Here is a 27,019-nt window from a genome sequence, read left to right as displayed (position 1 = left end):
TTTAAAGACCAACAAAATTATTTATTAGGTGATGAGCTTTCATGGGACAGACGCACTTCTTCAGATCATAGCCAAACCAGAACAGACTCAATATTTAAGGCACAGAGAACCAAAAATAGTAAACAAGGTTGACGAATCAGAAAAATATTATCAAGGTGAGCAAATCAGAGAGCAGAGGGGCAGAAGACGGGGGTGGGGGAAGTCAAGAATTAAATAAAGCCAAGTATGCATAAGAGCCGCTATAATGAGCTAAAAAATTGTCGTCCCAGTTCAAACTGCATGTTAATGTGTTGAATTTGAATATAAAAGAGAGTTCAACAGCCTCTCTTTCCAAACTGTTGTGAAAATTCCTCTTCAGTAAGATGCAAACTTTCAGGTCATTAACAGAATGGCCCACTCCATTAAAGTACTGGCTTACGGGTTTGTGAATCAGGAGTGTTTTTATGTCTGTTTTGTGCCCATTAATTCTTTGTCTAAGACGGTTTGAAGTCTGTCCAATATACAAAGCACCTGGACATTGTTGACACATGATGGCATATATAATGTTAGTTGAGGAACATGAGAATGTGCCCGTGGTTCTGTGAACAACTTGATTAGGTCCAGTGATGGTGTCTCCAGAATAGATATGTGGACAAAGCTGGCAGCGGGCTTTGTTGCAAGGAAAAGTTCCAGGACTGGTGTTCCTGCAGTATAGACTGTGGTTGTGGGTGAGAATCCTCATAAGGTTGGGAGGTTGTCTGTAGGAGAGAACAGGCCTGTCACCCAGGGCCTTCTGGAGTGTGTGGCATCCTGATTAAGGATAGGTTGTAGATCTTTAAAGACCATCACTTAATAAATTATTTTGTTAGTCTTTAAAGTGCTACTGGACTGCTTTTTTGTTTTGACGGCACCTCTCGGAATCATTCTAGGGAGACTGTGGCATGCATTCCATTGCAGATCAACACAAGATGTCCTAAGGTGATGAAAGCTGTGACTCACCATCTCATGGGACTGAGTCCAACATCAGAGCTCTTGGAGGCTAGGGCTGTTGTTTTGTTTTGTGTCTATTTGCACCTGATACAATGGGCTCCTGATCTCTGGCTGGAGCTCCTAAGTGCTACCGTAACACATCTAATAAATATTGTACAGCACCTAGCACAGTATGGATAATTAACAACATCTTCTTCCTCCCAGACATTATATCTCATTAGCTTCCCCCTAAGTCATACTGAAAAGTGCTTGGCCCCCTTGGTCCTGGGCAAGCTACCTTCTGAGGTACAGATTCCCAGGGACTCAGCATCCTCAATTGGGGCTGTATGTTTAGAAGGGCTTAGTACATTAAGGACATAAGAATGAGCACATTGGGCCATAAAGGTCATCTAGCCCACTATCCTGTCTTCTTCCATTGGCCAGTGCCATGTGTCTCAGTGGGAATGAGCAGAAGAGGTAATCATCAAGTCATCCATCATTCCCAGCTTCTGGCAAAACTGAGGCTAGGGAGGCTGTCCCTGCCCATACTGGATAAAAAGCCATTGATGAATGTGTCCTCCATAAATTTATTTAACTCTCTTTTGAAACCTGTTATAGCCTTGGCCTTCACAACATCCTTTGGCAAAGAGTTCCACAGGGGGACTGTGCATTATGTAGAGAAATTCTGCTTTTTGTTCATTTTCAACCTGCTGTCCTTTCATTTCATTGGCCGACCCCTAGTTCTTGTGTTGTGAGAAGTAAATAACACTTCTTCATTTACTTCCTCCATGCTGGTCATGATTTTCTACACTACTAGGGCAAGTCTGGAACTGAAGATTTGAAAATCTGACCTGAGTTTCTTTGGAGAAACTGGCACTGTTACTGTGAGGTCATTTTTGTCAGGAGAAATTGATGAGAGGACGCAACTATTAGTTCGGTGTAATTCAGTGTATTTGCAATGAACACACTGAGAGTCCTGACCCCCTGAGCACAATGAAAACAAACAGGTAGTTTCCTTGCTCACCATTTCCGAGTCTGTCTCTTCAGCCAGTCCAGTGCCTGTGAGAACTCTGTCTCTGCTCACTCTCACTGCTGCTTTCTGTTCCCTTTCAGGCCCTAATGCACGCAGCTCCAACCAATCAAACCCTCCCTCCTGCCTTAGTCTCAGAGAAATCTCTGAGTCCTCACAATTCGTCTTCTGATTGCACTTCTGTTAATACACACTATTGCATTGGGTAGTGGCTTTTCTTCTTCTCAGGTATCACTACATCCTGGGGAATTTAATTGCTCTTCCCAATTAGCTTCAAAGAAATGTTTAATTCTAATTGGTGGTTGCTTGATAACGTGTAGAACATCTTCATGTCACCCTGCTATTTGTGAGTTCATTGGTGGCTGATCAACCTGATTCTGGAGCTGCAGATCTTGTCACAGAAGAGACAGGGGGTGGTAGCTGTTGGAGCTGCATGTGGCAGTTTTTGATGCTCTTTTCTTCTTCTCCGCCCCTCCTTGTCTGTGCTGCTGCAGGACCTCTCAGATTGCACCACCCTGTCACAGATTACCGTTCTCCACTGGGGATGGTCTTGGGCAAGGATCTCCCAAGTGTCAACACCGATGCTGCACTTTTTCATGTGTGCCTTCAGCACGTCCTTATATTGTGTCTGCTGGCCCCAATGCTCCTCTGTCCTTCCTCCAACTCAGGAAACAGAATCTGTTTTGGGAGGTGCTGATCAGACATCCGAACCACGTGACCAGTCATGAGAAGTTGTTGATGAATGATAATGGCTTTAATGCTGGTCATGTTCGACTCTTCCAGGATGCGAGTGTTCATACACCTATCCTCCCAAGAAATGTTTAAGATTCTCCTGAGGCAGTGTTGATGATATTGTTCAAGTGCCTTCAAATGACACTTGTATGTTGTCCAGGTTTCATACACGTATAGTAGTGTTGGAACAACCACTGTGTAGTGTACAAGGAACTTTGTCTTCGGATAGACGTCCAAGTTCTCAAAGACCCTTTGTCTCAGGCAGGCAGAAGCAGAGCTTGCACGGCTCAGACGATGCTGGATTTCCATATCAGTGTCAGCTTTAGCAGAAAGATGGCTTCCAAGGTACGGGAAGCGCTCCACATTTTCCAGCAATTTCCCATTGACTTCAACAGAAGGTACAAGAGATTGTCCCATCCACCAAGGGTTGGTGGAGCACCTTGTTCTTTTTGATGTTCAATGTGCGGCTGAAATTCTTGTATGCATCAGTGAAGGCGCTAATGATGGTCTGAAGGTCTGTGGAAGAAGAAGCAGCAACCATATTGTCATCACAGTACTAGAGCTCCATGACTGAGGTCATGGAGGTCTTGCTTTTAGCCTTCAGTCTCCTGAGATTGAAAAGCTTCCCATCCGTTCTATAGACAATCTTCACGCCAGCTGGAAATTTGCCATTAATGAAATCATGAAAATGAGGATGCAGAACAGTGATGGTGGAATGAGGCAGCCTTGTTTGACTCCCATTTTGACATCAAAGGGGTCGCTTTGGGATCCGTTGTTTCTTGATACTGTGGCAGTCATGTTGTCGTGAAGCAGCCTCATGTTGCTAAGGAATTTTTTGGGGCAGCCAATTTTTGAGAGGATGGGCCACAAAATGCTACAACTGACTGAGTCAAACGCTTGCGTCAGGTCAATGAAACTCATCTATAAGGCTTGGTTTTGTTCACCACATTTTTCTTGCAGTTCCAGGGAAGTGAAGATCATGGTCAGAAGCCACACTGAGGTTCTGGGAGAATTTCTTCTGAGAGTGGCAGGATCTGGTTTGCAAGGATTCGAGCTAAGAGTTTCCCTGCCCTTGCCAGGAGGGAGATGCCATGACAGTTTCCACAGTCCAACTTGTCACACTTCTTGAAGATGCTAACGATCTGCTCCCTACCCCGGATCTTGAGAATCAGGAGGTGGAGCTCTTTCCCACCTTCTTTGAAGACTTCAGTAGGGATTCTATCTAGTTCGGTTGCCTTGTTGCACTTCATCGCTTTGATGGCAGGTTGGACCTCAGTCAGGGTAGGAAGTGTTACAAGATCATCTCTAGGTGGTTGCTGAGGGATTTGATCAAGGAATTCTAGGACCACAGTGGAGGGGTGGGTCAAGAGCTCATTGTAGTGCACCCTCCAGAAAGAAACAACGGCTTCATTGTCTTTCAAGAGTTGGGCACCATCCTTTGATCTCAGGGGACTAATGCCATGGTTTCTCAGTCCATAACCTGCTCTGGTAGCATTGGAGAAACCTCTTGTATTATTGATGTCTGCGAGAGTTTTCATGACTTCTCAGTCCACCACTGGTTTTTCAGAGTCCTTGTTTTACACTGGACTTCTGCCTTGGCCCTGGCATGCACTGTTCTTCTTTGTGCAGGGTGTTTAGTAAGCCCATCAGTTTTAACAAGAAATGTGATTGTCTGTAGGGCAAAGAGACACTTTTCGGCAGCCCTGAACATCTTCTAGCATACCAAATAACAACCACAGGAGCAAAGGCTGCTGGAGTCACAGTGATCATGCGGCACACATGAGCTCGACACACCTGTTGACACACCTTCACATAGGGACAGAGCCAACAGGGCCTGCTGGACTGGGGAGCAGACCCTGTACATCAGTGGGTTGTGTCATAGACAGAGAACTGACCTGCAGAATGTTTTATTCAGCCACACCAGCACAGCTGTTGCTGTCAGAAGTATCACAGCTCCAGGATCAACAACAGAAGAGGGACACCTCGTTCTTGTGCTAGAACAATCGAGAGTGCGTTTCTTCAGCAGAGATGCTCTAATTTGTCCCTTGTTTCACTCTCCAGGCCCTGCATGGCCCTCTCCATTGCACCCTGCCTAGCCTCACCCTTCTCGTTTACTATGGAAACCTCAGCACCTGCCTCAGACAGCCCCGTGATCCCTACTACCACTCACTTGTTTCCAAGCAGGTGCCTTCGTGCTTTCTCCCATGCTGCCCCCCATAAACCTCCCCATCGCCACACTGTGGTTCTCCTGCACATCCCTCCAAACTCTCTCCTCAGCTCAGACACCAGCAAAAAACTCAGCACTGGCTGGTGTGCTGAACCCCTGCCTGCCCTGCTAGCTGGGATAGTCTCATGGTTTCCTTGGGTTTCTTTCTCTGCCTGTACCCACATCCTGCCTCATCTTGTGCTGGGCTTGGCTGGAATTTGTGTTCTGTGCACAAGTGGGGACTGCTCCAGGAACTGGGCTCCAAGCAGCTCCCATAAGACGCATAAAGAATAAAACTAATAGATGGTGAGACTGTGGGCTAGACCTCAGCTGGTGTAAATCAGTGTCACTGCTGTGTTGCTGGCTGTGCCCTCGTGGAAAAGAAGGCTTGGTGCCTGCAGCTCAGGTCTTGTATAGAAACACTGGAGTCAGTGTCCCAGGAAGTGCTCTGATGATGGGCTGTCTCGCAGGTTTGTATTCATAATAAAGCCTCATTCCGATTCCACTGCCATGGAGTTGAACTTCAGTGCAAGGACTCTGACTTCGGTAAAGCAACTTTCCCAGTTCACAGCAGCTGTCGGACCCAAGGCTGCTGCGAAGTGTCATGATTAATAGAATCCTAGTGCTGGAAGGGACCTCAGGAGGTCAAACCCAACTAAGTCATCCCAGCCAGGACTTTGTCAAGCCAGGACTTAAGAACCTCTAGGGATGGAGATTCCACTGCCTCTCTAGGTAACACATTCCAGTGCTTCACCTCCCTCCTAGGGAAATGGTTTTTCCTAATATCCAACCTACATCTCCCACTCTGTACCTTCAGACCATTGCTCCTTGCTCTGCCATCTGTCATCATTGGGCACAGTCTCTCTCCATCCTCTTCAGAGACCCCCTTCAGGAAGTTGAAGGCTGCTATCAAATTACCCCATAGTCTTCTGCCCAAATCTCTCAGCCTCTCCTCATGGGTCACGTGCTCCAGCCATTAACCATTTTCATTGCCCTCCACTGAACCTGCTCCAGCACATCCACATCCTTTCTGTAGTGGGGGACCTAGAACTGGATGCAATACTCGAGATGTGCCCTCACCAGTGCCAAGTAGGAGGGAATAATAACTTCTCTAGATCTGCTGGAAATGCTTCTCCTAATGCACTCCAACATGCTGTTAGACTTCTTAGCTACAAGGGCACACTGTTTACTCATATCCAGCCTCTCATCCATTGTAATCCCAAGGCCCTTTTCTGCTGCACTCTTACTTAGTCAGTCAGTCCCCACAGTGCCTGGGATTCTTCCATCTCAAGTGCAGGACTCTGCCTTTCTCCATGTTGAACCACATCAGATTTCTTTTGGCCCAATCCTCCAATTTGTCTATGTCACTCTGGACTGTATCCCTACTCTCCAATGTATCTACCTCTCCCCCTAGCTTAGTGGCATCTCCACATTTGCTGAGAGTGCAATCCATCCGGTCATCCAGGTCATTAATAAAGATATTGAACAGTACTGGCTGTAGAACTGATCCTTGGGGCGCTCCACCTGAAACCGACCTCCAACCAGACACTGAGCCATTAACCGCTACCCATTGGGCCCGTCTGTCAAGCCAGCTTTTCATCCACCTTACAGTCCCTGTATCCAATCTGTTCTTCCTTAAAGTATGGGCAAGAATGTTGTGGGAGACTGTATCAAAAGCTTTGCTAAAGTTAAGGTATATCACATTCATTGACTTCCCCATGTCCACAGAGCTGGTAAGCTCATCATGATTCCTGGAACATCAGCAGGGCTGGCTGCTAGGTCTGCCGACTAAGGAACTCAACTTCACTCACCCCTTTGAGCACCTCAGTGGAGCATATCTGATTGCTGTCGAGTTCCCGCAGGGCTGAATCTGCTCCATGGTGCTCAGGATTTGCTGGGCCCAAGCCACAGGGACCAAGTGTGGGAATTCACATCAAGGGCCTTTCTCTAAGGAAACCTGGAGCACATGGGCTGGGAACAGTGAGCTACACTGGTCTTTGGAGACTAAGCAGAGGGTGAGATTGGCATAATATTAACAAATATGCTGTGACTTTGTGAGCCAGTGCAGCTTATTTTGGGGAATGTCAAATGGTTGCATTGCTGACATTTTTCACACACGCAAAAATGCCTCCCAAGAGCCTTAATGAGTAACTTCACAGACCTGGAACGGCTGCCAGCCTTTGGTGGAAGCCCATTGGTGCACCAGCCTTGGATGGTGAATCCGTGGAACATCACCCTTCCAGCAACAGCAGAGGTGGAGATTTCCGCGAACAGATGCTCTTGTTAGAAACCACCAGGCACAATCACGGGGCTTGTTCAGCTGCCTCAGTTGTTTTCTTTGGCTAATTTTATTCCCATGTGCTGCCAACTCTGCCAAACGTGAAGGGGTGGGGCAGAGTCCAGGCTCCACCTCCTCGTCTCTGCCCCTTGCTTACAGGGGACAGTAGTGGTCCTGCAGAGCTGGCTTCCCCCCTGCACCCAGAGCAGCAATGCAGGCAGGCAGCCTGGAAAGGAGAAGGAGGGAGGCCCATAGCCCTGTGGGCTGTACCAGCTGTTCAGAGTTTCTCTAGATCTGTCCCAGATAGACACTGGGCCCAGAGAACCCCTGACATTTACACACCTCCCCGTGTCATGGCCAGCTCCATCACAGCCTGCTTAACAAGGCTTCCCATGGCCGTACACTGGGAGCATCTCAAATCAGCAGTGAGGCTCGAGTTGGCCAAGCCATTCAGTGCCTGCCCTGGACCTGCCCTCTGGGACCTGCACGGGACTGGAAGCCAGTGATAGAGGTGGGAGGGGGGCACTTGGGTGGGTCGCGACTTCAGGTGGGTGAGCAATGATGAGAGGGTCAGGAGGACGGGGCCACCTGCCTGCCAACCAGCCTCAGGACTGGGGATGGACACGCTGGCCAGGAGACCCTGGGCCCCAGGGCTGCACCCGGAGAGCGGAGTCCATGCGCAGGCGCCTGCCCACTTCCCCCGTCTGCCTGGCACTCCAGCCCAGGAGCAGGGTCCAGGTTTGGGTTCTAGCCCTGCTCCTTCTGCTCCCTGGTGGGAATGCCAGGTGGGCAGGAGGTGCGGAGCTAGAGCTTGGCAGCTTGAGTGCCTGGTGAAGCAGGGTAGGCGCCTGGGCCCTGGTCCCACTCCCCGGCTGGAGTGCCAGGGGGTCGGCCAAGAGGGGTGAGTGCTAGAGCCGTAGGAGAGCTGCAGGGGCTGCAGGGTGGGCCTGGATGCAAAGTGCGTGGCCCACAGCCCCCTCAACCCCAGTACAAGCTGTGCCCTGCTGGACGTGGGGAGTGATTCATCTTCTTCCCTCAGGGGCACTGTGAGGCCCCAAAGCCTGTTTCTGCCCCTCAGCTTGGGGCCAGTGCTCCACTCAGCCAGACGGTCTGTGCAGAACCGGACACTTCTCACTGGACATAACAGTGCTGAGGACATCAGGGCAGGATGGAGACAGAGCCTTGGATGTGGGGTGGAGCCAGGACCGCTGGTGTGGGGGGCAGAGAAGAGGTGCCACGGTCTGGGCCCTTCTACCCCTTTGGGGGCATTGAGCTGAGCCCTACCCCCACCTTGCTTGGGGCCTGTGGTGGCTGTGGGTCCCAGTGGGTGGAGTCAGAACTGATCAGGAGGGTGGGCAGTGGGTGCCTGGGGTGTGTGCAGCAGTGGAGGTGGGGCTGGAGTGGACAAGGCACCAGGTGGCAGAGGAGCGGAGGAGGGCAGGACAAGGTGCTGGCAACCTTGTACCTTAACAACATTAAACCTACTCAGCCCCTGAGGTGTGGCTGAACTCAGAGGTCAAGGGGTGGCTTCGGAGCTCTGTGAACTGCACTCGAGAGGTGACCTCCTGGGAAGGGCAGGCCTCCGGGCTGGATCTGGGCGGTTGGCTCTGCCCTTTCTACAAAGAGGCGCCCATCTGATCTTCCTTCAAGTGGTGCTTGGTTCCCCTCTCTGGTGCATTCCTAATCCCATTACGTACAAGTAACCCTGTAGGAAGAGCTGATCCCTGCTGTTCAGTGACTGCTGCACAGGAAGGCTCCGGCTCTGGACTCTCGGGTGACTGGCCTTCTAGGAGGCCCCAGGACAGGCCTGGTGGGAGCAGTGGACCTGTAGTCCATATTTGCAGATCTACACCTTGCAACTCCCTTGAACATTGGAGGCCAAATTCACGTGTGGTGAGTGTGTGTGCAACTCCCACTGGGGTGGGCGGGCACTTATACGGGGCCTAGATTTGGTCTCTTGTGCCAGTTTTATATCAGACTTGTGCAGCATGCTGCTCCGGGCTCCTGGAGAATCGGCCTTGCTCCGACTCAGCCATTCAGAGCATTACAGCAGCTGCAAGAATTCACTCTTTATTAGAGATCTTCAGGAGTAGAGGAAACTCCTGCCAGTGTGAAACCTCCCTCAGCCCCATCAGGCTGATGGCATCACTGCTTTAAAAACCCTTGGCCCTGGTCTTAGCAGTCTACTTGGGGTGGAGAAGCACTGGGTCAGTGGGGAGTAAGAGACTGGTGTATTTCTGTCCTTCGGGGAAAACAGTTGGCCAGCTAGTGGTGAACGGGCCTGTTTGTGAAAGGAGACTGACATCAAAGTATATAGGGGAAGTTTCCTTGGGGGAGCAGGTGAAGTATGAGCCCTGACTCTCTGAATCCTGCAGCTCCTTTTCCTGTGCGCACAAGTTGAGAGCATTTAAGGCAAATACTTTGAATGACTTGTCTTGAAATCTTTGCTCAACAGACCTGCCTGACGGAAGGTGAGCGGAGCTCTTGGCGATGGGGCGGAGTCAGCTGTGGAACGATGCTGGGGAAAGGGAGGGCTTTCAGGAGCAGCTGGGATCTGCCTTTACAGATGCAGGGTTCAGGGAGGGAAGGTTTCCGTACCAGAGAGTGAGTGAGAAATTCCAGGAATGTGTGTCACTCAAATGGCAGCGCTTTGGGCTAGGGCCAGACTAGCTGGGCTGGGGCCAGGGATGAGTTCAGGCTTTATTTATGGTTATGTGAAGAGTCGGTAGCTCAACAGCTGGTGGGAGAAAGGAAACAGGACCACAGCTTCTGCCACCAGGTGCCTGGACGCGAGGAGCTGGTCTCCAGCGCTTCTGATTAAACAACAGTGAGGTCAGATCCATCTCTGCTGTAACATTATTGATGCCAATGGAGCATGGACTAGGTGATGGGGCAGTGGGATGGGACTCAGGAGACCGGGAGCCTTATTCCGCACTCTACACTAATCTACCATGACCTTGGGCAAATCCCTTCATTGCTTTGTGCTTCTGTTTCCCCACCTAAAGCAGTGTCTGACTTGGGAAAGGATTCAGCAGTCCCATGTCCTACCCCCAAGTGTAACCTTCTGCTGGGCGACAAAAAGGGACCTTTTAAAATTTGCAAAACATCACTGGCCTACGGATAGATCTCCACGGCTGCTCTTAACGAGCACAGAGGCTGTGTCTGAAACTAGAAAAAACTTTTTAAGGAGAAAATGTTGATTTTTTTTCACTCCCAAAACTGAAATTTTTCAGGGACCGAAACACAAATATTTTTCAGTTTCAGCCATTTGGACATTTTTTTTCCAGTCCGTGGCAGGTTTCAGCTGAAACCCACAACCCTGGGGCTGAAACATTACAAACTGCTAAGTTTCTCAAAGAGAAAGCCCCTTTTCTCCTTCTCCCACCAAAGGTATTTGATTGAAAATCTAATTTTCCACTGGAAAAAAAAGTTTATATGGAATTTTTGAAGTGGCCCAGGGCCTGCTGCCTGATCCCCTTGATGTGTGGAGCATGTCCCACATGCATAGGGGATATGAGTTTGTTACCATCCAGCAGGGGACCTGGGCTCTCTTGCTCAAGCTGTATTTTTACTTTGCTTTTAGCTCTGGAAGACCCAATTATTACCACAGAATCATAGAATCCTAGGGCTGGAAAGGACCTCAGGAGGTCATTGAATCCAGCCTCCTGCTTCAAGCAGGATCCACCCCAGCTAAATTATCCCAGCCAGGACTTTGTCAAGCTGGGACTTAAAAACCTCTAGGGATGGAGATTCCACCACCTCTCTCGGTAGCACATTCCAGTGCTTCACCACCCTCCTGGGGAAAGAGTTTCTCCTACTATCCAACTTCCCCCTCCCCCTCTGTAACTTCAGACCATTGCTCCTTGTTCTGCCACCTGTCACCACTGAGAACAGCCTCTCTCCAGCCTCTTTAGAGCCCTCTTGAGGAAGTTGAAGGCTGCTATCAAGTCGCCCTTCAGTCTTCTCTTCTGCAAACTAAATAAGCCCAAATCCCTCAGCCTCTCCTCACAGGTCATGTGCTCCAATCCCTGAGTCACTTTCATTGCGCTCTGCAACATCCTTTCTATACAGGGGGGCTCACAACCGGATGCAATGCTCCAGACGGGGCCTCACCAGTGCCAAGTAGAGGGGAATAATAACTTCTCTAGATCTGCTGGAAATGCTCCTCCTAATGCAGCCCAATGTGCTCTTCGCCTTCTTGGTGACAAGGTCACCCTGTTGACTCACATCCAGCCTCTCAACCACTGTAATCCCCAGGTCCTTTTCTGCCGCACTGCTACTTACCCAGTCGGTCCCCAGCCTGTAACAGTGCCTGGGATTCTTCTGTCCCAAGTGTAGGACTCTGCACTTGTCCTTGTTGGACCTCATCAGATTTGCCATTGTGTTGCTCAAAATGGCAGTAATTGCCCATTCCAGTGTTGGGGGGTGGGGGGGAACTTACACTTCCCAGGTAACTTCTTAGCTTACCTTCTGTGACACAGCTGTGTATATGGGCTGCCCTGCCAAACTGAGTCCATGGAATGGCACTGGAAAGCAGGAACCAGATCCTCCCTCACTCCAGGCCAGGGGCTGTTTTCTGTTTGCACAACCATACCTGGCTCTTCCTTTCATCAGTTCCTGCTACCTCATTTGCTTCACTGATTTTGTGAATGTCACAACATAATTACAGCAGGAGTGAGTCAACCCTGCAGCTCTTCCTCTAGACAAATACCCATTGACATCAGTGGGTCAAATCCTTACACAAGCTCATTGATTCATTTTCCCAGGCTTTGGCAAGTGCAGGGTGATTTAGTTAGGGTTGGTCCTGCTTTGGGCAGGGGGTGGGACTTGATGACCTTCTGAGGTCCCTTCCAGCCCCAGGAGTCTATGGTTCTATGACATGTCAGGATCTTCTGGGGGATAACGTGAGTACAAGCGGCGCCCAGAACTTGGACTAGTATATTATAAAGCTTTTGAGACAGCAGTCAGTCAGTGGAATGTCTTCTCCCTCATAAGTGAGCGCGTCAGATATTAAACATGTACTAAATGAGGCCTCAGCCAGAAGCCACAGAACTGGAAAAAAGATAAATGTAAAGCAGTTTTTTTCTGCATATCTAGGTCTGGCAGAATTTAAATTTTATTTATTTATTTCTAAGATAATACTGATGTTTAAGCATTTTTCTAGTGTTTACTAACTTAAATTTTCACAGTTGTAGGAAATTATGGTAGGGTCAGGCACTTTCAACATATGCAAAGTAAATACTTTTCCATTAAGCTGGACTATGTCCCCAAGATGTGTTTTTTTCTTATTTCATTGAGCTGTTATCAATGAAAATATTTTTTCACCAGCTTGCGTGCAGTGAGACCAGCATTGACTGGCATTAGGAACATAAGAACGGCCACAATGGGTCAGATCCAAGGTCTATCCAGCCCAGTAACCTGCCTTCTGACCGAGGCCAAAGCCTGAGGCTCCAGAGGGAGTGAACAGAACAGAAAATCACAAAAAATGATCACTCTCCTGACGTTCATTTTCAGCCTCTGCCAAACAGAGGCCAAGGACACCATTCCCACACTTCTTGGCTAACGGCCATTGGTGGACCTGTCCTCCATGAATGTATCTAGTTCTTTTTTGAACCCTGTTAAAGTCCTGGTCTTCACAACATATTCTTGGTCTTCCATTGACATATACAGAGCGAATCCTTCCAAACCTGTCTATAATGTAGGACATGGACCCCACCGCCAGGTGCAGAGCTAATTCCAGGTCTTCACCATGACCCTTTGTCCAGCTGTTAACATTTCAAAGCAGACCAAGACTCTTTCCCCCTTCAGTCACTTGCTATCCCCTCTGCAAGGCAGCCATGTGCTGCTGCCCTGGACAAGACCCCCTGGATGGGAGCAGTGTGGATAACGGCTAGAACAGCATACTGCTGGGTGTAAAGAAACAATCTTCCAAACTGCTCATCGTCTCAGTTTCCCTAAGTGGAAATGGCATAATCACACTTCATAAACAGGCTGATGCTTGAGATGCTCGGAGGAAAGATGCTACAGAGTATTTAGTATTAATTACTGTGATTACATCTCTAATCCTGCTTTGTGCACTGATATTTTCCCTGGAAGCCTGGGAATTTGTTTCCGCTTGCCATGTCAGATCTGAGGTGCCTTTGGCAAGGGTGTAGCCTCCCTCAGCAGAGCCCAGGCCTCTTACAGCCTGGTTTATGCTGTGCAAGCCACCCGAGGTAACTGATCAGAGACTTCTGTCTTCCTTCTCTTTTAGTGACCTGAGCATGAACAACATCAGCGAGCTGCAGCCCAGCGCCTTCCATCACCTGCGCTTCCTGGAGGAGCTGTAAGTATGGCGCAGCTGCACAGAGCCTAGCTTGTTCTGGAACAGCGTGTGATGGAGGGGACTGGCACTTTGGAAGGGAGCCAAAGTGGCCTCAGCAGGGCTAACGTGCAAGAGGGGAGTCAGGTGGTAAGAACCTGGGGGAAGTTAGACCCCAGCAGCTCGATGTAGCGATGGCTTCAGTCCATGCTGCGTTGCTCAGACACTGCATGTGGCATTAGCCCCTACGTTCGGAGGTTTGGTGGCTCGTCTGTTCCGGGCAAAGCAGGCTGGATCAGTAACTGCTCGTGCTGCTGGACAGGCCGTGCGCTATTCCCTTGCAGCCTACCACCTTCTGGCCACATGGGATTCCCTTACCATCCATACACGGGCCAGTAGGGTATAAGCACCGGTGCTCCAACTGAGGCGGTGTAAGTCGGCTGTGGACTTTAGGAACAATCTGATCTTGCACCAGAAGGTGATGGGCTCTCATTATGAGCCAGCATGACTGACAGGGTGTTCTCTGTGGCTGTGTGTACGCAAGCAGGGGAACCCCACCCCTAGTCCTTACTGCATACCTAGCCAGCCCGGCACTCTGATTACACATGCACCCGTAAAAGCTTAAGCCCTAATACATGGGTGAGCAAGATACAGCCCTCAAGCCAGATCTGAGCTGTAAAACCAGTGGATCTGGCTTGTGGTCAGCCCCACTGGGACCCTCAGGAACACAGCAGGAAGTCACTTTCAAAAAGTGTGGGTCTGCCCTACCCTGCTTTAAACAGCTTCCTGCTCCAGATAGCTCTGTGCTCTGAACCCCAGGGGGAGGGGGGAGCTTTGGGCACTGCCCCTCCTCCCAGCAAAAATCTCTCATCTCTCATTGGCCAGTTTCTGGCCAATAGGAGCTCAGAGATTTTACTGTGGGCCAGAAGCAGCCTGCAAAGCCGCCTCATCCCATCAGTGTCTGGAGCAGAGAGGGCTACGTGGAGCAGCTTGACTCATCCGGGGCTGCAGCAGGTGAGGAGCCTGCCTCAGAGGGCTGCTGGCTGGGAGCCGCTGAGGTAAGCACCTCCCAGCCAGGGCGTGACTCTGGCACCTCCCTCCCGCCACAGCTACCTGCCACAGGTCACCACCCAAACCCTTCCCCCTGCCCCAGGTCACAGCTCCCTCCCAGACCCTACACCCCTTCCGACACTCCTTCCCGCAGCCAGAACCCTCTCCTGCACCCGCACCTCCTCGCAGATCCTTTGCCTGGGGGTGAAAGACAGCCTTAATGAAAGATGCCTTAAGGATTTCGTCTTCATTCCCCGACTGCTTAGAGCAGACCAAATGTTAGAGCTGACAGAAGCAAGTTTCGTCAGAAGAGTTTGCTGTCAAAAATGTAGCTTCAAAGATATTGAAACACTTTTAGGTTATTCTAAAATATTACCATTTTACTATGTTTGTATATTATATTGTGTCTATGTAAATATACTCATATATGTTATTTTAAATATTGGACAATAAAAGTTGAAATGAAGTATTTTGACACTACCAGTTGAACCTATCTAGGCCAGCACTCTGAGGACCTGACCGGTGCAGAATGAGAGAATTTGCCAGACTATGGCTACGTCTACACGTGAAGCCTACATCGAAGTAGCCTATTTCGATGTGGACGTCTACACGTCCTCCAGGGCTGGCAACATCGATGTTCAAAATCGACGTTGCGCAGCACCACATCGAAATAGGCGCAGCGAGGGAACGTCTACATGCCACAGTAGCACACATCGAAATAAGGGTGCCAGGCACAGCTGCAGACAGGGTCACAGGGCGGACTCAACAGCCAGCCGCTCCCTTAAAGGGCCCCTCCCAGACACACTTGCACTAAACAGCACAAGATACAACATACACAACATACACATACAGCAAGATACAACAGCACAAGAGCCGACAACGAGTTGCAGACCCTGTGCATGCAGCATGAATCCCCCGCTGCAGCAGCAGCAGCCAGAAGCCCTGGGCTAAGGGCTGCTGCACACGGTGACCATAGAGCCCCGCAGGGGCTGGAGAGACAGCGTCTCTCAACCCCTCAGCTGATGGCTGCCATGGAGGACCCCACAATTTCGATGTTGCGGGACGCGGATCGTCTACACGGTCCCTACTTCGACGTTGAACGTCGAAGTAGGGCGCTATTCCGATCCCCTCATGAGGTTAGCGACTTCGACGTCTCGCCGCCTAACGTCGAAGTTAACTTCGAAATAGCGCCCGACACGTGTAGCCGCGACGGGCGCTATTTCGAAGTTAGTGCCGCTACTTCGAAGTAGCGTGCACGTGTAGACACAGCTTATGGGAGGTCAATATTGTCTAGCAGCATTACTAACACTCCATTGCTTAGTGGGCTCTTAAAAGACATTGAGGGGTAAATTACAGCTAAATGACAGCACAGAACGCTGAGAGCGAGGATTGGTGGCTGGAAACAAACTTTATGGGACTGTGGGAAACTTGACCATACGCATGTTAAGTGGTTGTCTGGCTGACTAAAATCATGCTGGATTATGGGTGTGAGAGGTTCAACCTGTATCATCCTTTACACTTCTATACCCCCAGGATTTCCTGTGGGGGAGCCAGGAATATTATCCCCAGTTTGCTTCTGGATAAAGTAGGGGCCAGGGAAGAGAGTCAATTTGCCCAAGGTAACCATGAGTCCGTGGTAGACCTAGGACTAGAAGCCAGGAGTTCTGAGTGCCAGCAGGATGTGCTGTCAGGACCCAGCCTCTCCCACTGGCTCACCTTGTGTCATTTCCTTGCACTCACCTATCTGTCCCTGTGTAACCCTTCCAGCAGGGGCCGTTTCTTTGTTCTGTGCCTGTACAGCGCCTTCCTAGGACATTGGGGTGCAGAGTTCACAGCATTGTTTAGTTTTCACTTTTCATTCAGAGTCAAAAGGCCTTTTTGTTCCCATATTGTCAGAATTTCCTGAGGAGCAGAAATGCCAGTTCCAGACCATCTCTCCTGTGTGAGCTGCCCCCAGTGAGGCACATCTGGAGAGCGAGCAGAACCTGCACTTAGCTACACCACGTTTCATGCTTCCCAGAGCGAGTTCCCACTCAGGAGGGCTGCTTATTGGGCCTGATTCAGTAGCATTGGTGTAAGAGCATAATGGCCTGGAGACCCATGTAAGCTGTGCCAGTGATCTGCCACTCCTCTGCCTCAGAGGATGCAGGAGAGAACATTCCCTTATTGCTCTCTCTGAGCCACAGTGCTTCCTTCTGAGTTGTGTGCTGCACTCTAACACTGAGGGAGCAGGCATGGTGCTGGGTGATAGATGTGTTGGCAGGCACAGAGTTTGGGCTTGCATTTAAGCAGGGGGAAGGGCTTGGCTGCAGGCTGTTCCTCTGGGCTGGGCTGAGAACAGCGAGGAGAGGGCAGAGTTTGTGAACAGAGAAGGAGGTTGAGTAGGGAAGGGACATGGAGAATGAGACAGAACAAATCTCCCACCGTGGGAGGGACCCTCTATGAGCCCCTGGGCAGAAGGGTGTGTGTTGGTTTAGGGGCTGGCTCACTCGATGACTGCCTGTTCAGTTCACTCCCCTAACACACCCGGGACTAGCCACTGTCAGAGGATGGAACACTGGGCTAGACGGACCTTTGGTCTGGCCCTGTGTGGTTGTTCTTATGTCCTTATGAATGTCTCTCTCCCATACACATATACCTGCATATACGGCTGAGCAGACAGCATTGCCTCAAGGTTACCCAGTCTGAGGACAGACTAAAGCCACAATGTCTTTTTTTTATTTTTCAGTCTCACGGTTTCAAATAATTGTTGTGGCTATTTTGGAACCTTCTCCTCTTGTTAACTCCTGGGGCTGGTGATTGCTGGCAGAGGTACCAAACAGGATAAAGAGAGTGAAGGGGGTGGAGAAGAGGGCTGGAGGAAGAGCGCATGGAGCCATATGATTCTAGATTCTCGAGGCAAAAAGCACCATTATGATCATCAGGTCTGAGGTCTGGCTTAACACAAACCCAGTTGCGTTTGGTAGAGCCGGAACATGCTTTTTAGTCTGGATTTACAGACTTCGTGTGACGGAAAATTGATCATCCCCATTGACAATTTGTCCCGCTGGTTAATTCCCCTGTGTTAAAAATGTGGGCCTTATTTTGGCTCTGAACTTACCTAGGTTAGCTTCTAGCCAGCCACTGCTTCTTGCTTTGCCTTTGCCTGCTGTACCCTTACATAGGAAATCTTTTCCCCTGGGAGGCACTTATAGACCATGATGAGGTCACTTTTTAAACTTCTCTTGGGTAAGCTGCCAAGTTCTAGCATCTTAAGTCTTCTGCTATTAGGCAGGTTTTCTGAACCTTGATTCCTTGTAGCAGCTCTTTCCTGCTTTATCACTTCTACTCAATATTCCCCTAGCTAAGTAATTAATGGCTGATGGTGCTCGTGACCTCATTGCATATATCATGTGCAAAAAGAAAAGAGAGAGAGCGAGTAGTAATTTAATAACTTGCACAATTGTGTGTGTATTTACATAAACAAGTAGCATTTTAAAAGGGCCACTTTCCCACATTAAAAAAATAAAAATAAAAAAGGCTGAATGAAATTGATTGGAAGAAATATTTTAAATAGAAAAATATGAAAAGTAATTGGAAGTTGTTTAAGAACATTTTACTAGGTGCTCAGGAAGCCCTTTGATTAAACAAACATCTTCATTAGAAGGGAAGTGAAAGCAGGATTTGTATGTGAAGTAGTGAGGAAATGGTGAAGGGGAGAGCCAAAAAAATCCGTTCTGAAAGTCAAACTCTTGATAAGGGAAGCTATACGTATCAATAAAGACATTAGAGCTGACAGGGTTAAGGACACTAAAAAGGATTTTTTAAAAATATATATTAGGAACAAAGGGAATCCTAACAATGACATATAGGTCCTTTATTAAATGGGGATTGTCATCTGGAGCTGATAGCACCTTATATTTAACAGACAGATAGCCGTACTAGTCTATATATTTTCAGAACAAAAAGGCAGACCAGTAGCACTTTAAAGACTAACAAAATAATTTATTAGGTGATGAGCTTTCGTGGGACAGACCCACTTCTTCAGATGATAGCCATACCAGAACAGACTCAATATTTAAGGCACAGAGAACCAGCAATAGTAATCATGGTTGACAAATCAGAAAAATTATTATCAAGGTGAGCAAATCAGAGAGCAGAGGGGCAGAAGGAGGGGGGAAGTCAAGAATGAGATAAAGCAAAGTATGTAAAAAGTATGTAAAAGAGCCGCTATAATGAGCTAGAAAATTGTCATCCTGATTGAAGCCACATGTTAATGTGTCGAATTTGAATATAAAAGAGAGTTCGACAGCCTCTCTTTCCAAACAACTGTGAAAGTTCCTTTTCAGTAAAAAACAGACTTTCAGGTCATTAAGGGTGCGTCTACACTAACCAGCTACTTCAAAGTAGCTGGCACAACGTCGAAATAGCACACGTCGCGTCTATACGCACTGTGTTCTATTTAACGTTGAAATCGACGTTAGGCAGCAAGATGTTGAAATCACTATTCCTATCCAAAGATGGGAACAGTGTCCTACTTTGACTTTCAACGTCGAAGTAGGGCATGTGTAGACGATCCGCGTCCTGCTACATTGAAATAGAGGGGTCCTCCATGGCGGCCATCATCTGAGGGGTTGAGAGATGCTCTGTCCAGCCCCTGCAGGGCTCTATGGTCAGCGCGTGCAGCAGCCCTTAGCCCAGGGCTTCTGGCTGCTGCAGCTGGGGGTCCCTGCTGTCTGCACGGGGTATGCAACCGGTTGTTGGCTCTGCGGACCTCGTGCTGTGCAGGCCGAGTGTGTCTGGGAGGGGCCCTTTAAGGGAGCGGCTTGCTCTTGCCCCAGAAGGGCTAGTCCAGCCTGTGACCCCGTCTGCAGGCTTTGCTGGCCCCTTATTTCGACAAAGAGCCCTTGTGTGTGTGGACGCTCCACATTTCCTTCCGGGGCGGCTCCTTTCGACATTCCCCGTCGCTACTTTGACGTTGAATGTCAACGGCACCAGCCCCGGAGGATGTGTAGGCAATACGCGTCGAACTAGCCTATTTCAATGTTCTTACTTCAAAATAGGCTACTTCGACGTAGTGTGCTAGTGTAGATGTAGCCTAACAGAATGGCCCACTCCATTAAAGTGCTGGCTGACAGGTTTGTGAGTCAGGAGTGTTTTTATGTCTGTTTTATGCCCATTAATTCTTCGTCTAAGAGAAAACAAAAAAGCAGTAAAGTAGCACTTTAAAGACTAACAACATAATTTATTAGGTGATGAAGCTTTCATGAGACAGACCCATGTCTTCAGACCAAAGAAGTGGGTCTGTCCCACAAAAGCTCACCTAATAAATTATTTTGTTAGTCTTTAAAGTGCTACTTTATTGCTTTTTTGTTTTGATCATATATAGACTAGCATGGCTTTCTCTCTGTTACTGTCCAAGAGAGTTTGAAGTCTGTCCAATATACAAAGCATCTGGGCATTGTTGGCACATGATGGCATATATGATGTTAGCTGAAGAACATGAGAATGTGCCCATGGTTCTGTGAATAACCTGGTTAGGTCCAGTGCTGGTATCTGCAGAACAGATATGTGGACACAGTTGGCAACGGGCTTTGTTGCAAGGAAGAGTTCCAGGATTGGTATTCCTGTGGTATAGTCTGTGACTGTTGGTGAGAATCCTCATAAGGTTGGGAGGTTGTCTGTAGGAGAGAACAGGCCTGTCACCTTGGGCCTTCTGGAGTGTGGCATCCTGATTAAGGATAGGTTGTAGGTCTTTAATAATGCGCTGCAGTGATTTGAGTGGGGGGCTGTAGGTAATGACTAGTGGTGTTCTGTTATTCGCTTTTTGGATGTATCTTGGAGTAGCTGGTCTCTGGGTATTCGTCTGGCCCTGTCAATTTGTTTCATTATTTCTCCTGGTGGGTAATTCAGGTTTATGAATATTTGGTAGCAATCTAGTTTTTGGTCTCCGTCAGTAGGATCAGAGCAAATGCAATTGTACTTAAGGGCTTGACTGTAAACAATGGATCTAGTTGTGTGTGCCGGATGGAAGCTAGAAGCGTGTAGGTAAATATAGCAATCAGTGGGTTTCTGGTAGAGTGTAGTATTGATCAGGCCATCCTTGATTTGTACAGTAGTGTCCAGGAAATGTATCTCTTGCATGGAGTAGTTGAGGCATAAGTTGATGGTGGGGTGCAGATTGTTAAAGTCTCTGTGGAATTCTTCTAGAGTCTCTATACCATGGGTCCAAATCATAAAGATGTCATCAAGGTATCGTAAGTAAAGGAGGGTTAATAGGGGATGAGAGCTGAGGAATCGTTGTTCCAGGTCAGCCATAAATATATTAGAATATTATGGGGCCATAGCAGTTCCACTAACCTGGAGGTATAAATTGTCCCCAGATCGGAAATAATTGTGGGTGAGAACAAACTTATAGAGGTCAGACACCCATTTGGCTCTGGTGACATCAGGGATGGCATTCTTGATCTCTTGTAATCCGTCTTTGTGTCCTCTTTTGTCAGCTGGTTTGATTATGTCTGGGTTATTTTTAAGAATCTGGACAGCATAGCATTCAGCACAGTTGAGATTGTGTCTCATTTGGCATTGTTTGCGTATAATGTCAGTCTGAGAAGGGTTGCGGAAGCATTGTACATAGAAATCCAGACTTTCACTATGACTGTCAGAGTGAGTTCACGTAGAGTTCTTCTTTTGGTGTTGGTGGGGGGGTCGAGAGAGTCAGACTGTTGTTCATAGGTGTGTTGGAAGAATTCCTTTAGATGGAGCCAGTGAAAGAAGGCTTCCAGGTCACCACAGAATTGTATTAAGTTTGTGGAGGAAGTGGGGCAGAAAGAAAGACCCCAGAATAAGAGACGGAGGGGTAGCCATGTTAGTCTGGATCTGTAACAGCAACGAAGGGTCCTGTGGCACCTTATAGACTAACAGAAAAGTTTTGAGCATGAGCTGTCGTGAGCACAGACTCACTTCATCAGATGCATCTGATGAAGTGAGTCTGTGCTCACAAAAGCTCATGCTCAAAACTTTTCTGTTAGTCTATAAGGTGCCACAGGACCCTTCGTTGCTGTTACAGAATAAGAGAGACTCTTCTGCTGGGCTGAGTTGGTACCTGGAGAGGTTAACAATATTGTAGTGCAAGGCGCTACATTCAGCCATTTGGAATGGAGATCCATCAACTACATGAAAAAACTCGCCCAGATCCAGACAGACATCGTCTTTCTCTCCAAATGCAAGAAAATGGACATTGTACCCAAGCGACTGACAGTGAAAAACCCATTACAATCAACGTACTACACCAACTACAGCGAGCATCTGTGCAACACGCTTTCTAAGAAACTGAGGAGCCACTTGATCAAAATCCTTTACAATAAACAAAAGATGATTAAAAACTAACTCTCTGAACTTGAAGTTTTCATCAGCAATCAGGCATCAACGCGAGACCCCACAGAACGAGGCTATGCTGTCCAGAGTCTCAAAAATAACCCAGACATTATAATCAGAGAAACCATCCCACTGCATAGCCAGAAATGCAAATATGGGAGGCAACCAGCTTGGCTTAACAGGGAAATCCTTAGTCAGCTTAAACTCAAAAAGAATGCATATAAGAAATTGGAACTTGGACAGTTGACTAAGAAGGAGTATAAACATATGGCTGGAGAATGCCAGGCAGTAATCAGAAAAGCAAAAGCACAATTGGAACTGCCGCTGGCAAGGGATGTGAAGGGTAACAAGAAGGGTTTCTACAGGCATGTTAACAATAAATGGGTTATCAGGGAGGGTGTGGGGCCGTACTAGATGAAAGAGGTAACCTAGTGACAGATGATGTAAGAAATGCTGAAGTACTCAATGCTTTTTTTGCCTCAGTCTTCACAGACAAGGACAGCTCTTACATTACAGTGCTAGACAATGCCGTATGGGAAGGTGGAGGGCAACCATCGGTGGGGAAGGAATGAGTTAAGAGCGAACTGGAAAAACTAGATGTACACAAATCCATAGGTCTGGATTTAATGCACCCAAGGATACTGAGGGAATTGGCAGATGTCATTGTTGAGCCTTTGGCCATTATCTTTGAAGACCCTTGGAGATCAGGAGAGATCCCAGATGACTGGAAAAAGGCAAATGTAGTGCCCATCTTTAAAAATGGAAAGAAGGACAATCCAAGGGACAATAGACCGGTCGGCCTTACCTTAATCCCTGGGAAAATAATGGAGGGGATCCTCAAAGAATCCATTTTGGAACACTTGGAAGAGGGGAAAGTGACCAAGACTAGTCAACATAGATTCACCAAGGGCAAGTCGTGACTGACCAATCTGATTAACTTCTACGCTGACGTAACAGGCTCTGTGGACATGGGGAAGTCAGTGGATGTGCTATAACTAGACTTCAGCAACAATTTTAATACAGTCTCCCACAACATTCTTGCCCATAAGTTAAGGAAGTAGAGATTGGATCCATGGGCTATAAGATGGATAGAAAGCTGGCTTGACAGTCAGGCCCAATGGATAGTGGTCACTGGTTCAATATCTGGATGGCGGTCGGTTTCAAGCAGAGTGCTGCAAGGTTCAGTTCTGGGGCCGGTGTTGTTCAACATCTTTATTAATGACCTTGATGATGGACTGTGCTGCACCCTCAGCAAGTTTGCAGACGACACTAAGCTAGGGGGAGAGATAGATAGGTTGCAGGGCAGATGATAGGATCCAGAGCGACCTGGATAAATTAGAGGATTGAGCCAAAAGAAAGCTGATGCCGTTCAACAGGGAGTCGTGTAGAGTCCTGCACTTGGGATGGAAGAATCCCAAGCATTGTTATAGGCTGGGGACTGATAGGCTCAGCAGCAGTATAGCAGAAAGGAACCCAGGGGTTATGGTGGATGAAAGGCTGGATGTGAGTAAACAGTGCGCCCTTGTAGCCAAGAAGGCTGACGGCAGACTGGGGTGCATTCGGAGGAGCACTGGGAGCAGATCTAGAGAAGTGGTTGTTCCCCTCTATTCAGCACTGGCGAGGCCACATCTGGAACATTGTGTCCAGTTTTGGGGCCTCCGGATGTGCTGGAGCAGGTTCAGCAGAGGGCAACAAAAATGATTAAGGGACTGGAGCACATGACTAGGAGGAGAGGCTGAGGGATTTGGGCTTATTTAGTTCACAGAAGAGAAGACTGAAGGGTCTTCAGGTTCCTGAAGGGGGCTCTAAAGAGGATGCAGAGAGACTGATTTCAGTGGTGGCAGAACGAGCAGGAATGGTCTGAAGTTACAGAGGGGGAGGTGTAGGTTGTATATTAGGAAAAACTACTTCACTAGGAGGGAGGTGAAGCACTGGAATGCGATACCGAGAGAGGTGGTGGTTTTAAAGTCTTGGCTTGACAAGGTCCTGGCTGGGATGACTTGGTTGGGGTTGATCCTGCTTGAAGCAGGAGGCTGGACTAGATGACCTCCTTGAGGTCCTTTCCAGCCCTAGGATTCTATGATTCTAAGAATCTCTGAGTTCCACTATTCCTCTGCTGACAGCAGGTGCCTGTGAAACTTCATGGCAAAGAGTGCGTCTCCTCTCTCTTGTGCTGGCTCATTCAGCACATACATAAGAACATAAGAACATAAGAATGGCCATACTGGGTCAGACCAAAGGTCCATCCAGCCCAGCATCCCATCTGCCGACGGTGGCCAATGCCAGGTGCCCCAGAGAAGGAGAACAGAAGACAATGATCAAGTGATTTATCTCCTGCCATCCATCTCCTGCCCTTGTTCTGAAGGCCAGGGCACCATACTTTATCCCTGGCTAATAGCCATTTATGGACCTAACCTGCAAAAATTTATCAAGCTCTTTTTTAAACCCTAATAGAGTCCTGGCCTTCACAGCCTCCTCGGGCAAGGAGTTCCACAGGTTGACTGTGCGCTGTGTGAAGAAAAATTTCCTTTTATTAGTTTTGAACCTACTACCCATCAATTTCATTTGGTGTCCCCTAGTTCTTGTATTATGGGAAAAGGTAAATAATTTTTCTATATTCACTTTCTCCACACCATTCATGATTTTATATACCTCCATCATATCGCCCCTCAATCGCCTCTTTTCCAGACTGAAAAGTCCCAGTCTCTCTAGCCTCTCCCCATATGGGACCCTTTCCAAGCCCCTACTATTGCTGTTAGTTACTCCATTCACTCAAGTTACTATTGAAGTTAGTTACTATTGCTGTTAGTTACTCCATTCACTCAAGTAGCAGAGGTTGTGCAGTGGCTCTGGAAGTTCTGACCCTGCTGATGAGCCAGGTGGGTGACAATGTGTTGGCACATGATTGAGCTTCTGTTTGTTCAGTTTGGTTTTCTAACAATTTAGGAAATTAAAGAGACAAAGCTATGTGAAAAGGCCCTGAGGATTGCAAGGTCAGGCATTCTGGAGTTAGGAAGTGCCAGAACAGGATAGTGGTGCATCACCAGAGAACTATCAGCACCTGTTAAGTCTTGCCTACTACCTCCAGATCTCCATCGTCTCGCACTTACTTCTTGTGCCTTTGCTCCCACACTCCATTCTGCTGCGTTTCAGCCCCTTGCAGAATGTTCTGTCCTCTCTTCTCAATTGTAACATACCCTTTTGGAGATGGAGCAACCATAACTGCATTCAGTATTCAGGGTGGGGTTAGATAATGAATTTATATCGTGGCATTATAAATGTTTTCTGCTTTATTACCTAATGCTCTGCTCACTTTTTTGGCTGCCACTTTACATTGAGCAGATGTTTCAGAGAACTCTCCACAGTGACTCCAAGATCTCTTTCTTGAGTGGGAACAGCTGATTCAGACTGTGGAGCCCAGTCAGAGGTGGAACTCTGCCCACCAGGGTTTGGGGAGGGACTCTCCTCCCTTTGGGTCAGTGAGGGGCCACTTCACCTAACTGCATTTGCCTATGGAGAATCAGTCTCAGCAACTGTACTAGTCCCAGGGCTCGAGCCTGTGATCAGTCCAAGCAGACAGTCGACGGGGCCCTGACCCTCACTTAGGGCAGGTGACCATAGTCCAGAGACACAGGCCAGCAGTTGGGCCAAGCACCACAGCCAGGTGAGCCCAGGTCCTCACTCAGGGCAGGGCAGCAACAGTTCCAACAGCGTAAGTCCCGGCGCTAGCTGGGGATGGGGCAGCAAAAGGCCAGGACTCCTCGCAAGATGGAGGGGAGACAAACAGGCATGTGCCCACAACAGTGAGAGGTGGAGACTTCCACCCCCGGACTGGAGGTGGCAGGGGGCATAAGTCCACCCACTCCACTGCGCCCCAGCCCAGGGCCTACCAGTGGCAGAGTTGTGCACCGCGGGAGCCAGTGGGAATCCAGACCACAACACGCTGACTCAGCTGTCCCTGGGCCACTTCCAGACTCCTCCTTGGGCAGCAGGGCCTCCATCCCGTCTTGTAGCTCTTCTTTGGTCAGGTCTAACTGTGGGCTTGGTGGTCTGGGCCAGTCTTCAGCCTCCTGCCTGGCTTCATCAGACTTCCAGCTTGGGAGCTGAGGACCCGTGTGTGGCTCCTCCAGATAACCGCTAGGCTCAGCTTTCATACTCCCTATCCTGCTCTCTGGCTTCCAGACAGGTAACAGGCAGGTGTGGGGCCAACATTTTGTGTGGTTGGGATGATGTTTTACAATTGACATTACTTTGAGTTTATCAACACTGAATTTCATCTGCCATTTTTTTGCCCACTCATCCAGGTTTTTGAGATTCTTTTGTAACTATTCAAAGTCACTGTTGGACTTAACTCTTTTGAGTAATTTTGTATCATCTGCAAATTTGGCCACCACAAAGTTCTCTCACTTTCCAAGCTCAGTTATGAATATGTTCAAGAGACCACTAGCTCGCCCCACTCTACATCTTTCATGACCCATTTTTTACCTCCCCACTGTGAAAACTAACCATTCATTTCTAGCCTTTGTCTCCACCTTTTAACCAGGCACTGATTCGTGAGAAGACCTTCCTTCTTATGCCCCAGCTTCTTACTTTTCTTCTGAATCTCTGGTAAGGGACCTTGTCAAAGGCTTTCTCAAAGTCCAGGTACACTTGTACTCATCCTTGTTGACACTCCCCAAGAATTCTAACCGACTGAGGCACTATTTCTCTTTACAAAAGCCGTGCATGATCTTCCTCAATTTATTGTGTTCCTTCCTGTTTGGATAATTCTGCTCTTTCCTATAGTTTCACCCAGTTTGCTCAGTGCTGAAGTTGGGCTTGACTGCCTGTAATTGCCAGGATTGGGCCAGGAATTTTTTTTTTAAATCAGTGTCATATTAGCTACCCGCCGCTCATCTGGTGCAGTGGCTGATTTAAACAATAGGTTACGTGCCATCGTTAGTTTCTGTGCTGCATTAGGCTGCACTGCAGAGCAGAGTTCTCCTTTCCCTTGAATTGTGCTCCATGCATTAGTCTGTGGGGGGAGTATGCAAGATTACTTTGCCTGAGGCTGCACTGTGGCATGAAACACCAAGTCCTGCTGCTGCGTGTGGTTGCCTTGACATTCACTAGACTGCA

At 48.4% G+C, this 27,019-nt stretch overlaps 1 protein-coding gene across 1 annotated transcript in view; it reads left to right on the top strand.

The window, feature by feature from the left end:
- Positions 1 to 27,019, top strand: part of LGR6 (leucine rich repeat containing G protein-coupled receptor 6) — a 252,963-nt gene that overhangs the window by 64,081 nt on the left and 161,863 nt on the right. Inside the window, exon 2 of the mRNA XM_074977509.1 lies at positions 13,448 to 13,519. Within this exon, the coding sequence (XP_074833610.1) occupies positions 13,448 to 13,519 (72 nt within the window). The remainder of the gene's footprint in view (positions 1 to 13,447; positions 13,520 to 27,019) is intronic.

The sequence above is a fragment of the Carettochelys insculpta genome, chromosome 26, assembly GCF_033958435.1.
Source record: "Carettochelys insculpta isolate YL-2023 chromosome 26, ASM3395843v1, whole genome shotgun sequence".
Lineage (NCBI taxonomy): Eukaryota > Metazoa > Chordata > Testudines > Carettochelyidae > Carettochelys > Carettochelys insculpta.
This window is presented reverse-complemented; position numbering and strand designations above follow the sequence as displayed.